Source organism: Capra hircus, chromosome 7 (assembly GCF_001704415.2).
Source record: "Capra hircus breed San Clemente chromosome 7, ASM170441v1, whole genome shotgun sequence".
Taxonomy (NCBI): Eukaryota; Metazoa; Chordata; class Mammalia; order Artiodactyla; family Bovidae; genus Capra; species Capra hircus.
This window is the reverse complement of record NC_030814.1, coordinates 70,279,353-70,294,666: the sequence shown is the minus strand read 5'-3', so window position 1 is coordinate 70,294,666 and position 15,314 is coordinate 70,279,353. Positions and strand designations below refer to the sequence as shown.

The window sequence follows — 15,314 nt, the reverse complement described above, 5'->3', positions numbered from 1 at the left end:
CACAGATATATCCCAATACAGCTCTGCAGTCCAATTCTGTAAACTAGAAAGTTTCCTGTTGCTGTGTTGGGGATATGAAGGGTTGCCTGCTTCAATGTCCCAAAGCTTACGTTGTTAAACATTCATGAGTTACAAACAAAACAGCTGACTGAAGATGTGGAATATAGAAGTCAATAAATAAATTTCAGTCAATCCAATATTTTTTGTCCATGTTCTCAGGTGACCAGGAACATCAGCTGAGCCATGGAGATATGGTTGAATCAATCTTCAGATGACTTTGTCCTCTTAGGCATCTTTTCCCACAGTCCCACTGACTTTGTTCTTTTCTCAGCAGTCATGATGGTCTTCATAGTAGCCCTCTGTGGGAATGTCCTCCTCATCTGCCTCATCTTCATGGATTCTCGACTTCATACACCCATGTACTTCTTCCTCAGTCAGCTCTCCCTCATGGACCTGATGTTGGTGTGCACCAATGTGCCTAAGATGGCGGTCAACTTCCTGTCTGGCAGGAAGTCCATCTCCTTTGTGGGTTGTGGCATACAAATGGGTCTTTTTGTCTCTCTCGTGGGATCTGAAGGGCTCTTGCTGGGACTTATGGCTTATGACCGCTATGTGGCCATTAGCCATCCACTTCACTATCTTATCCTCATGAGTCAGAGAGTCTGTCTCCAGATTGTTGGAAGCTCCTGGGCCTTTGGGATAATAGATGGTTTGATCCAGATGGTGATAGTAATGACATTTCCTTTCTGTGGCTTGAGGGAGGTGGACCACTTCTTTTGTGAGATGTTATCCTTAATGAAGCTGGCCTGTGCAGACACATCTATTTTTGAGAACTTTGCTTTTGTTTGCTGCATCATCATGCTGTTTCTTCCCTTCTCCATTATTGTGGCCTCCTACACTCACATCCTGAAAACTGTGCTCCACATGTACTCTACTCAAGCTGGTAAAAAGGCTCTGGCCACATGTTCCTCCCACCTGACAGCTGTATTCCTCTTCTATGGGGCAGCCATGTTCATCTACCTGAGACCTAGGAGCTACCGGGCCCCAAGCCATGACAAGGTAGTATCTATCTTCTACACAGTCCTTACTCCTATGCTCAACCCCCTCATTTATAGCTTGAGAAACCAGGAGGTGATGGCAGCCCTGAAGAAAGGGCTGGACCATTGCAGAATTGGCAACCAAACCTGAACTTCAGGCCAGATATTGTCACTCTGATGTTGGATAAATAAACTCTATGTGAGGCTCAGTTATTTTATTAATAAGAGAATCATGAAACCTGAAGCCTTGAAGAAGTCTTTTTAAATCCCAAGGAACTATTATCTGACTCTGATTGGAAAAGAAAAAAAAAAAAAAGCCTTTCCCCTTCCATTGTTTTTTGACTGATTATTTTGTTTAAAATGGAATGCAGAATTTTGTAAACTCAAGAGCAGTGTGGAAATAAGACACTGGGATTTTGGTCTCTTAAATTGAAATTGTTCATACTATTAGAGAATGCCCTGACCCTAACTTCCTTACTGGTAATCTCTGCCATAGAGTCAGAGCCTGCTGCTACTGCTGCTGCTGAGTTGTTTCAGTCATGTCTGACTCTGTGCAACCCCATAGATGACAGCCCACCAGGCTCCCCCATCCCTGGGATTCTCCAGGCAAGAACACTGGAGTGGGTTGCCATTGCCTTCTCCAATGCATGAAAGTGAAAAGTGAAAGTGAAGTCACTCAGTCGTGTCTGACTCTTCACGACCCCCTGGACTGCAGCCTACCAGGCTCCTCTGTCCATGGGATTTTCAAGGCAAGAGTATTGGAGTGGGTTGCCATTGCCTTCTCCAGAGTCAGAGCCTACTATATGACAAACACAATGCTTTGTTCCTTATATGTTTATAAAGGTATCACTTATCTTTTATTTGTATGTCTAACACAGATATACCCTCACACTACTGTCTTAGATGAAATACTTCTAGATGACAAAAAAAAGAAGTTAGTAAAATTCTCTAGAGAATGTGAATGCTTCACCCTAGTACTAGAATCATTATAATGACTTTCTGAAAGAATAAAAATGCAGTCTTTTAGATTCATGATGAAAGAAGTAAGTACTTGCTTATTGGTATATTCACATAAAAATATGCATAAATGTTATATATATATATATGCAAGCTTCCAATGAAATCAGTCATATTTTTTAAATTTGTTTTTAATTGAAGGATGAATGCTTTACAATATTGGTGTGATTTCTGCCACACATCAACATGAACTAGCCATAGGTGTATATATGCCCCCTCCCTCTTGAAGCTCCGTCCCACCCCGCTACCCCTTTTCGTGCCCTTCTAGGTTGTTAGAGCCCCAGTTTGAGTTCCCTGAGTCATATAGCAAATTTCCATTGAATCAGCCATATTTTATCATTTCAGTTTCTATCAATAAAATAGGAAAATTAGCTATATTATTTCTCTTTGGGGGATTAAAATTGAAACATAAATGGGAGAATTTGATCTGTTATTTCAAATTTATTTTCACACACTTTTATTTGAACCATTGGGATTATTTGTATTCATAATAGCTAAGCTCTGGACCAGTTCTTGTACACATTTGCAATAAAACCATCTTTTCTTGGGGAAAAAATACTCTTAGTTGCATGCAGACAGAAGAGAGAGGATAGAACTGGGTTCTAGAAGTTGGACCAAGCCACAGGAAGGCATTTGCTTTGTTTTCTGTTTTCAGGCTTGCAGAGAATGGAGAGTAATGACACTAATAGTAATTATGATTCTTAGAACCTACCAGGGAGAGCTGACTTGATGACTCAGTTTAATGTCACCATAAACATTTCATGGTGAACATCATTCACCTTTTGCAGGCAAGAAAACTGGAGCTCAGATTAGTTAAGTCCCTTGCCCTCATGCCCCAGTTTTCCTCTCCACATCCCCCAGGGAGAGTTTTTTGTTGGAGCAGCTGAGATGAAAAGAGAACTTTGCAAGAGGCTTCCTTCTGTTGGAGTTTAATTTGCAAACTGAGGGGAATGATGTAGCATGTGTGGGGTCTCTGGAAATTTGTGAAAACAGAAGTAACTTTCCTTAGTCACATCAGAGGGGAGAATGATGGATGGCAGTGAGGAGTGGCAGAGAATAAAGTCTCTGAGCCCGGAGGTGGACCTGGCCCAGTGAGGCATTTCTTCCACTTCCTCACTGGCTCCCAGTAATGGGCACCCCCTCCTAGTCCAGCCCACTCCCACAGTGCTCCCCTTATGGATGAGGATGAAAGTCCTCCTTGTGCTATTATTTTTGTTTCTGGAAAGCTTTTTCTTAACCCCTAAATATTCTGCTAGGGTTTTAGGATGAAGCTCTCTCAGGTTTTTCTGGGTTCCTTTTTTCAGATCTATTTTCTTCCCATTTTAACCAATTAGTACATTTCTTCAAAATGTTTCTACAACCCTGTGGATGGGCACCCCAAACACCTCCATCAACTCTTATTTTCAAATGATAAGAGGAGATATTCTAGGGGAATTCTGACTGTGCAAGACTTTCTTTCTCCTGGAAATTTCTCTATTCTACATTTCCTAGGCCCCTCCCTCCATTTCAGGCCCATTTTCTTCAAGGTGATGAAGATATACTGGTTTCCCTGCAAACCCAACTGATTTATCAGAGCAGCCCTCCCTGGATTGTGGAGTCAGTTCACCAAGGACACCGGGCTCCAGATTGGAAAAATACCTCCTGACCCTCCAGTACTTCTTGGTGTTATTGACTAGAAAGTTTCTATAAAACATTCTCCCTTTTTTAATATGTTCATTTACCATCTCTGTCATCGGATATTTTAAAATGTTCTTTATTCATTATCTTAAAAACTGTTAAGTAAAGTGTAAATTGATACAACCACTATGGAAAACTGTATGGAGGTTCCTTAAAAAATAAAAATGAAATTACCATATAACCCAGCAATTCCACTACTGGGCATATGACCTGAAAAAACCATAATTCAAAAAGACACATTTACCCCCCACCAATGTTCACTGCAGCATTATTTACAATAGCTAGGACATGGAAGCAACCTAGATGTTCATCAACAGATGGATGGATAAAGAAGTTGTGATACATAAGCACAATAGAATGTTAGCGAGAAAAAGGAGCAAAACTGAGGCAGTTGTAGGGAGATGGATAAACGTAGAGTGTCTCATATAGGGTAAAATAAGTCAGAAAGAGAAAAACAAATATCGTATATTAATGCATATATATGGAATTTAGAAAAACAGTACTGATGACCCTATCGCAGGACAGGAATAGAGACACAGACATAGCAAACAGATTTGTGGACACAGTTGGGGAAGGAGAGGGTGAGATGAATTGAAAGAGTAGCACTGACATATACATGCTGCTGCTAAGTGGCTTCAGTCAAGTTTGACTCTGTGCGACCCCATAGATGGCAGCCCACCAGGCTCCCCCAGCCCTGGGATTCTCCAGACAAGAACACTGGAGTGGGTTGTCATTTCCTTCTCCAGTGGACATCTCTATACGACCACGTATAAAATAGCTAGCTAGTGGGAAGCTGCTATGTGGGTTGCCATTTCCTTCTCCAGTGGACATCTATATACTACCACGTATAAAATAGATAGCTAGTGGGAAGCTGCCATATAGCACAGGGAACTCAGCTCAGTGCTCTGTGATGACCTAAAGGGGTAAGATGGGTGGGGGGGAGGGAGCTTCAAGAGGAAAAGGATATATGTATACTATAGCTGATTCACATCGTTGTACAGCAAAAACTAACACAATGTTGTAAAGCAATTATCTTCCAATAGAAAATAAATAATACATAAATATATAAAAGATAAACTTGATGATGAAAAAAAAACTGTTAAGGGAAGGATTGAATCATGCATCCCTTTTCTGGATGAGCTTGTCAAAGTTTTGGGGTTTTGTACAATCAAAAACACAGTTCTTGCTCTTGTTGTGAGCAGGCTGGTGTCAGTGAGAGCCTCCTGTGCCCCAGTCTGGGTAGGGATGGTATTGAGACCTGAGGAGTTCAGGGTTCCCTTCACTTCCTTAGGGTCTTGACTCGAAGGTACCACTCTTCCCACCTCAAACCACTGGACGACTGTGTGGAAAATGTGATGGCAAGCGTGCGATCTGTGAGTCTCTGTGAGTCCTCTATGCATCCTGCACCCTGATGTGCATATGTAATGTGTGTAACTGTGGTTCTTACCAGGGATGCTGTGTGATTGGTAGAGGCCTTGCATTTGATACTGGCGTTCATCACCCAAGAGAAAGATAGAGATGGTTGCCCAAAGATTGTCAGTTTGGGGAGCTCTAAGGCAGATCTCTTCTTTAAATGCAAAAAGTATGGCTTCAAGAAGAGGTGATTGATGGGCTGCCACTTCCTTTCCTCATCAAACTGCTGCAGCTGCCAAGACAAATGCCTATGACTGAAAGCAGAAAGGAAGTGGAACACAGAGCATCAACTGAATTGCCTATTAGTACACTGGACCCTTTCCACCCTTTCCTCTTCTCTCACTCAGAAGTGGTAAGAATGGAAAAAAGATTCTTCGCAGCACATTCTGGCAGGCAGTATCAGAGAAAAACTGATAGATTAGTTTCATGGTGTTTCTTAAATTCAAGAATCAAGGCTGTGTTATGCACATTGAAAAGTTCTTTACACTAAAACCTTCTAAAACAGAAGTATCATTTCAGTCTCCTGTCTGAGGAGTTGACTGTGACACTATCTGCAGTGAGACGCATGTCTTACAGCAGCTCTGATAACAGTTGTTCTTTTTTTTTTTTGTATATGTATTTTATTTCAAGACTGTATAATTCGAACAGTTGTTCTTGATGAAACATCTTCAGTGTGGTGGAGAGCTCTCAGAACAATAAATATAGACATCTTGCAATAATGTTACTTTTCTTCTAGAAAATTGAAAACCCTTTCTGCAGCTCTTATATTATAAAGTAGCACACTGACTTTTTAAAAAATTTTTACTTTCAGTTCAGTTCAGTTGAGTCGCTTAGTCGTGTCGGACTCTTTGCGACCCCATGGACTGCAGCATGTCAGGCCTCCCTGCCCATCACCAACTCCTAGAGTTTACCCAGAATCAACTTCATTGAGTCAGTGATGCCATCCAACCATCTCAACCTCTGTCATCCCCTTCCGTTAAATTCTATTTAACTCATTAGTGAATGGCAAAAGTGAAAGTGAAGTTGCTTAATCATATCTGACTCTTTGCAACCCCATGGACTGCTAGGCTTCCCGTCCATGGAATTTTCCAGGCAAGAGTACTAGAGCAGATTGCCATTTCCTTCTCCAGGGGATCTTCCCGACCCAGGGATCGAACCCCAGTCTCCCACATTGCAGGCAGACGCTTTACCATCTGAGCCACCAGGGAAGCTATCAGACAGTAAAACCAGTTTTAAAAGCAACTGAGTTTGCATGGACTATCAGAAAATTTCTTTTAAAAAAATCAAAGAATATTAGAATAAGATTTCTAAGGTACACAAATGGTGAAAGTCCTATAAGACAATAAAACCATAACCTTTGTAGCTGTGTTTTCGACTGGACATAAATCTACTAGTTAACATGGAACTTCACAGGGCCTGGCCTTAAGTTAAATAGCAAATGCAAACACATACAATAAGAATTATTTTCCCCTATCATCCATCTAGCATATATCAGCAAATGCATGAAAACAGATTCTCAATTATTGCTGCCATCAATGGAAAATCAATTATCAGTCATGCGCAGCACAGAACTAATCTTTCCCAAGAACTAAAAACAAAAGCAAAGACACAAATACAGAACATCAGGAACAACAAGAAAATAAAACCAGAGAGCCAGCAAAGAAAAAATTCTGAGCCCCCAGGGAATCATTATTCTGAGAGCCATGCTTGGGTTTAAGTAGCTCTGAGATACGCTTCTTCGGCAAAGTTTACCTGCTCCCTCAGCTGAGTCCACTCAAGCAAGTATATGGGACCGCCAAAGCTGTCCAAGCATAATTTTTTGAAAGGTAAAAACCTGACTCTCATATAAACATAAAAGAAACATGTCAAGTATTTTATTTCATTTATATTAATTGATGAAGCAAGCAATAGGATGGTAAAGATGGTTCAAAGAGTAATTGAAGAGTTGAGAGTATGGGCTATCTAATAAAGAGCTAACAGGATAAAATGCTAGGTGAGGTAAAAAACTTCATGACCCAGATAATCACGATGGTGTGATCACTCACCTAGAGCCAGACATCCTGGAATGCGAAGTCAAGCAGGCCTTAGGAAGCATCAGTACAAACAAAGCTAGTGGATGTGATGGAATTCCAGTTGAGCTATTTCAAATCTTAAAAGATGATGCTGTGAAAGTGCTGCACTCTTAGGATGACCCAGAGGGATGGGGTGAGGAAGGAGGTGGGAGGGGGGGTCAGAATGGGGAACACATGTAAACCCATGGCTGATTTATGTCAATGTATGGCAAAACCCACTACAATAATGTAAAGTAATTAGCCTTCAATTAAAATAAATAATTTTTTAGAAAAGAAAATAAAGTGCTGCACTCAATATGCCAGCAAATTTGGAAAACTCTGCAGTGGCCACAGGACTGGAAAAGGTCAGTTTTCATTCCAGTCCCAAGAAAGGCAATGCCAAAGAATGCTCAAACTACCACACAATTGCACTCATCTCACACGTTAGTAAAGTAATGCTCAAAATTCTCCAAGACAGGCTTCAACAGTATGTGAACTGGGAACTTCCAGACGTTCAAGCTGGATTTAGAAAAGGCAAAGGAACCAGAGGTCAAATTGCCAACATCCATTGAATCATTGAAAAAGCAAGAGAGTTCCAGAAAAACATCTATTTCTGCTTTATTGATTACGCCCAAGCCTAAAGCTGAAACTCCAGTATTTTGGCCACCTCATGCGAAGAGTTGACTCATTGGAAAAGACTCTGATGCTGGGAGGGATTGGGGCAAGAGAAAAAGAGGACGACAGAGGATGAGATGGCTGCATGACATCACAGACGCAATGGACGTGAATTTGAGTGAACTCCGGGAGATGGTGATGGACAGGGAGGCCTGATGTGCTGTGATTCATGGGGTCGCAAAGAGTCGGACATGAATGAGCGACTGAACTGAACTGAAACCTTTGACTGTGTGGATTACAACAAACTGTTGAAAATTCTTCAAGAGGTGGGAATACCAGACCACCTGATCTGCCTCTTGAGAAATCTGTATGCAGGTCAGGAAGCAACAGTTAGAACTGGACATGGAACAACAGACTGGTTCCAAATAGGAAAAGGAGTATGTCAAGGCTGTATATTGTCACCCTGCTTATTTAACTTCTATGCAGAGTACATCATGAGAAACACAGGGCTGGAGGAAGCAAAATCTGGCATCAAGATTGCTGGAAGAAATATCAATAACCTCAGATATGCAGATGACACCACCCTTATGGCAGAAAATGAAGAAGAACTAAAGAGCCTCTTGATGAAAGTGAAAGAGGAGAGTGAAAAAGTTGACTTAAAGCTCAACATTCAGAAAACTAAGATGATGGCATCTGGTCCCATCACTTCATTGCAAATAGATGGGGGAACAGTGGAAACAGTGAGAGACTATTTTGGGGGTGGGGAGGGGCTCCAAAACTCTGCAGCTGGTGAATGCAGCCATGAAATTGAAAGATGCTTGCTCCTTGGAAGAAAAGTTATGACCAACCTAGACAGCATATTAAAAAACAGAGACATGACTTTGCCAACAAAGATCCATCTAGTCAAAGCTATGGTTTTTCCAGTAGTCATGTATGGATGTGAGAGTTGGACTATAAAGAAAGCTGAGTGCCAAAGAATTGATGCTTTTGAACTGTGGTGTTGGAGACAACTCTTGAGAGTCCCTTGGACTGCAAGGAGATCCAACTAGTCCATCCTAAAGGAGATCAGCCCTGGGGTTCATTGGAAGGACTGACGTTGAAGCTGAAACTCCAATACTTTGGCCACCTGATGTGAAGAGGTTATTGGGAAAGGCCACCTGATTAGAAAAGACACTGATGCTGGGAAAGATTGAAGGCGGGAGGAGAAGGGGATGACAGAGGTTGAGACGGTTGGATGGCATCACTGACTCAATGGAGATGAGTTTGGGTAAACTCCAGGAGTTGGTAATGTACAGGGAGGCCTGGCATGCTGCAGTCCATGGGGTTGCAAAGAGTCAGACACAACTAAGCAAATCAACTGAACTGAACTGAAAGTAAAAAAATTTTTTAAAAGTCAGTGTATGACAGAATAATATGTTAAATCTTTGGGATTATTTTTTCCATCTGACAGAAATTTACAAGCTCAGGGTAGAACCTCACAATGTCTAAGCTCTAATCAAATAGTAAGTAGCAAAGTCAAACATACATATTAGAATGTCAAATTCTAGAATTTTAAATAATCCTTTGATAATCCTGTGAAACACAGATATTGAAAGGATATGCCTAGAATATTAAATAAACCTTAGATGAGCTTGTGAAACAACATTGAAAGGATATGCATTTATCCTCCAGCCGTATTTCCAAACTTTGGATGACTTTTAACTCAGAGCTCAGATGATATTTAAAGCCATGAAACTGGACGAGATGGTTCATGAGTTGCCTAAAACTAGGAATGATTAAGCAATCCCTCCACCTTTTTGTTTCCACAAATGGCTAAGGGACTAACCACGAAAGACAACTTCATTCTCACAGTCTAAGAGCTGCCTCCGCTCTTCCTCAATGACTTTCTTGTTTTACAAAACCCCAGTTTTCTTCCTCTTCTTTGAGACTTCCTCATTACTAAACATTCTCTGTATTATAATAGTCTGAATAAAATAATCTCTTTAGCTTTCTAGTGCATTTTGTCTTTGACAATCACTTAGGCATCATAAAGAAAGAAGAGTCTGCTTTTTCTATGAAGCCTTCCATTCTTTGCCCCATTTCCCCAAGTGCATTTTAATGTAAATTATTATATTCATTTCTAAAAGGTAATAAATACAAAACAGAGAAAAAGACATCCAGTGAAAAATGTCTCCTTTTCTCCTCCTCCTTCTGCTGTCTATTTCACCTCCCAAAGCAACAATTTCTTTCATTCTTTTCAATAACTTCAATGTGTTCCATTGTGTGGATGAAGCACAATTTATTTTACTGTTCCCTACTGATAGCCAAACTTGCTCCTTGGAAGAAAAGTTATTACAAACATAGACAGTATATTTTTTGCCAACATATATCCATCCAGTCAAAGATATGGTTTTTCCAGTAGTCATGTATGGATGTAGAGCTGGACCATAAAGAAGGCTGAGTACCAAAGAACTGATGCTTTTCAAATTGTGGTGCTGGAGAAGATTCTTGAAAGTCCTGTGGACTGCAAGGAGATCCAACCAGTCAATCCTAAAGGAAATCAGTCTTGATTATTCATTGAAAGGACTGATGCTGAAGCTGAAACTCCAATACTTTGGCCACTTGATGGAAGCTCTGAATCACTAGAAAAGACCCTGATGCTGGGAAAGACAGAGGGCAAGATGAGAAGGGGATGACAGAGGATGAGATGGTTGGATGGCATCACTGACTCGATGGACATGAGTTTGGGCAAGCTCTGGGAGTTGGTGATGGACAGGGAAGCCTGGATTGCTGCAGTCCATGGGGCCACAGTCAGACATGACTGAGTGACTGAACTGAACTGAGAAGTCAGTGATCAAGAAGCAAAGAGGCTTCAGGTAAGACCCAGATAGGATTATATTCAATATCTTGTAATAACCTCTGTGGACAAAGAATGCTGCCTGCCGTATCAGTAAACGAAGGATGTCACAGTCATCACCGATCTCAGTCGCCTTGAGGGAGAGCCCTGAGGGAACTCAGGAAAGAAACAAAGAATGCCTGCCATCTAGCGGTTCCCAGTCTGCAGCCACCCTGCACGGGTGCAGCTTTAGGAAACTCAGGATGTGAAAACAGACGATACTGGCCCCAGATAGCTGAGCTCAGTTCAGTTCAGTTCAGTTCAATTGCATAGTCGTGTCCGACTCTTTGCAACCCCGTGGACTGCAGCATGCCAGGCTTCCCTGTCCATCATCAACTCCTAGAGTTTGCTCAAACTCATGTCCATTGAGTCGGTGATGCCATCCAACCATCTCATCCTCTGCTGTCCCCTTCTCCTCCTGTCCTCAATCTTTCCCAGCATCAAGGTCTTTTCGAATGAGTCAACTCTTGACATCAGGTGGCTGAAGTATTGGACTTGAGCATCTTCTTTCCAATGAATATTCAGGGTTGACTTCCTTTAGGATTGATGGTTTGATCTCCTTGCAGTCCAAGGGACTCTCAAGAGTCTTCTCCAGAAAAATGTTATATTTAACCTGAGATATCTAGTTTATTTTTATTAACAGTAACCTTTTATTCAACCATCTGCTCTTTGTTGCAAAACTCATATTTCCAAGCTCCCCTCTTGCCTCTGCAAAGACATTTTCTCAGTGTTACTTGAGATGCTGCCTCCCAGGCTTGATGTCCTAAAAATGTCCACTGAATGAAACATATCTCTCAACTTTTAGGTTGTGTGTGTTTCCCAGTTGACACCTGTAATGAAAAAGAATCTGATAAAGGAGACATATATATATATATATATATATATATATATATATATATATATATATATATATATATATATATATAATATCAAACACAACATTGTAAATCAGCCATACTTCAATTTTTTTTTAAATTTCAAAGAAAAAACAAGAAAAGAAAACCCAGATAAGGAACACCCCCACCCCACCAAAAAATGTTATAGGCTTTTGAAATATAACCTCTGAGGCTCCCTCCTGTTCATTGCAGCACTTTACACCATTCATCTACATTTTGCTCCCTGAATTCTTGCCTTTGAGAACTAACTGATGAGAAGAACGTTTCTGGTACACTCACCCCAACTCTGTCCTACTGGGAGTAGGGTGAGGAAACCTGAGGGCAATTTTCCCAGACCCTCCGTGTCTTCAGGGACCCCCATGTGGGTCCTTTTGAGACAACGGCCAGATTTGTCCCAACCCAGAGCAAAGGAACCCATAGTTGGAACAGCTCTGGTGACAGACTGCTTCTTTTCTGAACTTCTGTGTCCCAGGCCCAGGCTAAAATGAAGAACAATAGTGGGGAGGTGCTTGGGGGCAGTTTAAGGGTGGTGCCTCATTACATGTCACAGAGGCCAACTTTTCCAGTAGTACTCAGGCAGTCCAGAAAATGACCTCTTGATTTTGGCCTTTCAAACACCCTGATAATGGACAGGATGCTTGGCAGAGACATTATTGAAAATAAGGCCAATTTAAATGCCACAAGAGCAGGGAATTTCAGAGCTAGAAGGGACCTTTCAAGATCAACTTATTTTGCCCTCTCATTTTACAGATGTGAAAACAAGCTCAGAGATGGGGATGGCTGGCTGGCAGCACAAAGCATGTCCCCACACTCCATGCTCAGGTCTCCCAGGCCGTGCAGCCCTGGAACAGAATCCACATGGAGTTCCAAATAGGCAGAGACCAGCCAACATAGTTGTCCCATGGATGCCAGACTCAGAATGACCCTACCTGTGAAACTTCCAAAGCAAAGCTCCCCCCACTAAGTCTGGACTTTGCCTCTGTGCTCAGTTAGACCTCTGGGGGTCAAAAGGACCTCAGATCTCTCAGGTTCCTTTCCAGGGTGGCTGAAGGCCAGGAGAAATGTCAAGGGAACCTGAGCCAAAGGCTGATCTCTGAGCATGAGAATATTTCCTGCCTTATCAGTAAACAAAGGAAGTCACAGTCACCAGGGATTGCTGTCATCCCAAGGGTGAGCCCTGAAGGAATTCAGAAAGGAAACAAAGAATGCCTGCCATCTAGTGGTCATCAGACTGCAGCTACTCCCTACAGTGAACCCTGTTGCTGCTGCTGCTGCTGCTGCTGCTACTGCTGCTGCTGCTGCTGCTGCTGCTGCTGCTGCTGCTGCTACTGCTGCTGCTGCTAAGTCGCTTCAGTCGTGTCCAACTCTGCGCAACCCCATAGATGGCCTCCCACCAGGGATTCCGGTGGGATCCCTGGGATTCTCCAGGCAAGAACCCTGGAGTGGGTTGCCATTTCCTTCTCCAATGCATGAAGCTGAAAAGTAAAAGTGAAGTCGTTCAGTCGTATCCGACTCTTAGCGACCCCATGGACTGCAGCCTACCAAGCAAGAGTACTGGAGTGGGGTGCCATTGCCTTCTCCGGGGGAACCCTGAGGAAACTCCCATATGAAAACACAAGATATTGGCCCCAGACAGCTGAGGAGCATATCAAAGGAAAGATTTCAGTGAGCCCAGACTCTTGCATCTTCCCATGAATAGAAAAGCACTACATTCCTTAACTTGGGATATCTGATTTTCTTTAACAATCATCTTTTGATGTTCCACCTACCTGCCCTTTGTTGCAAAACTTCTGTATAACTTAGCTCCCCTGCAGACTCCTCAGAGAAATTCTTTCAGAGTTACTTGAGATGCTTTCTCCAGGGCTTGAAGTCCTAAAACTTCCCACCAAATAAAACATGATTCTCAAATTCAGGTTGAGAATATTTTTCAAGTCAACACCTCCATGTCAGACAAACTGGGTACATGGGGAGCTAGTCTGAAACCTTCTCCAGAAAGCTGTTTTCAGTCCCCGGGTGGAAGATGTCACCCCCTTCCCAATCCCTCGTTTGTCATGTGCTTCATCTTATCCTATCTAATTTGGGACATCATATTTACAGTCAGTTAAGTTTTGAAAACCAGTGAACACACCTAGCTCCCTCTGATCCTCAAACCAGCCCTAGGAGGGGATGATTCAGATGATGCTCCCATTAAACAGCCCTTCAAGGAGAGAAGTGTAAGCCATGGCGTGTCAGTGGAGAAAGGAATGCCAGGGGGACATTCGCCTGGCAACAGAGAGGGGAAGTTCCTGCTCCTATGATGGGAAGAGCAGCAACTGTCCTGCACCCTGGAGCCCTGGCAGATCAACCTGGAGCTGTTGCCAAAGACATGTGGCTTCCATCAGATGGGTAAGTGCTTTCCCACTGGGAGCAGCCAAGACTCCAAGGCAGGGAGGGACTCCTTCTATCGAACTTGGTCCTTGGTAAGTTTCTCAGCAAGACCAGGGACCTTTATGTCCCAAGGGATGCCTGCCTCTCCCAGCAGCTCTCTTGCTGAAACTTTCCTGTTAATGAGCCTGGAGTGAGGCACAAGGAGCAGGGAAAAGGAGAGAGAAGACTCTGCACTCCGAGCAGGTATACCTGAAGCCTGAGGAGCAGGTTTCAAAGGGACCCCAGGATGACCTCAACCCTCCTTGGTCCATGTCCCACCTGAAAGAGCTCCTAAAAGAGCTTTCAGAGTGAAAAGCTCAGGACCATCTGCTTTACATAAGTTGTAACAGTTAATAGAAAAGCAGAAGCTTAGGCTGCAGGAAAATGGGGCAACTACCAACACTTTTATTATTTATTTAGTATCCTTGATGATAACACACAGAAACCTCAGCCCAGCAGCCCCCCACCCACACATCCACCCACCCACATCAGGATCGTGTGTTAGTCCCCTCCACTGTTTGTGATCCCATGGATTGTAGCCTGCCAGGCTCCTCTGTCCATGGGATTCTCCAGGCAGGAATACTGGAGTGGGTATCCATTCCCTTCTCTCGGGGATCTTCCTGACTCAGGGATCAAACCCAGGTCTACTGCACTGCAGGCAGATTCTTTACCTTGTCTGAGCCACCAGGCAAGCCCAGGCCCCTCGGAACTTCCCCCTTTTGTCTTCCATTGTTCTAATCCCTCCCAGGGCTTCCTCTGGTCCTACCTCAGATGTCCTCCTCCCAGCCATTCCCCATTCTTGCTGGTCTGTATATTGTGTCTTCCTGTTGTGCAACCATCCCTCCCCCCACCCTTCTGATTGTTGTGCTGGAGAGCAGGGTATTCCTCTGTCTCCTTGCCTTCCTGCTGTATCCCCTGAACCTAAAACAAAGCCTACCCTGGCATACCTGCTGATCCAGTAAGTATTTCTCAACTTGTGCTTTGTACTTGTTTATTCATTTAGCCCTCCTCATCACCCTATAAGAAAGATACTACTATCATCTGTTCTGCAGATGAGAAATCTGGAGCCTCCAGATGATGGCTAACTTGCCCAGGATCCATCCTGATAGTGAGGATGCAGAGGGGAGGCCTGACACCACCCCAGGTGGGAGCAGTCCAGAAGTCACACACACTCTTAACCCTACAACTTCTCTGCAGTCCTGAGTGCTTATAAATAGAATCCTTTGAAGTTTAATTTTAAAAGACAGTTGTAGGGACTTCCCTGGTGTTCCAGAGGTTTAGAATTCACCTACAATGCAGGGGACACAGGTTTGATCCTTTCTCTGGT

General features: G+C 42.9%; 1 protein-coding gene across 1 annotated transcript; it reads left to right on the top strand.

The window, feature by feature from the left end:
- LOC108636433 (olfactory receptor 2V2-like) lies at positions 244-1,188 on the top strand. The gene has a single exon (XM_018051662.1). The coding sequence runs from the start codon at positions 244-246 to the stop codon at positions 1,186-1,188; it is 945 nt and encodes a 314-aa protein (XP_017907151.1).

Coding starts and splice junctions, on each gene's coding strand:
- LOC108636433 (XM_018051662.1), top strand. CDS start 244: ATGGAGATATGGTTGAATCAATCTTCAGATGACTTTGTCCTCTTAGGC.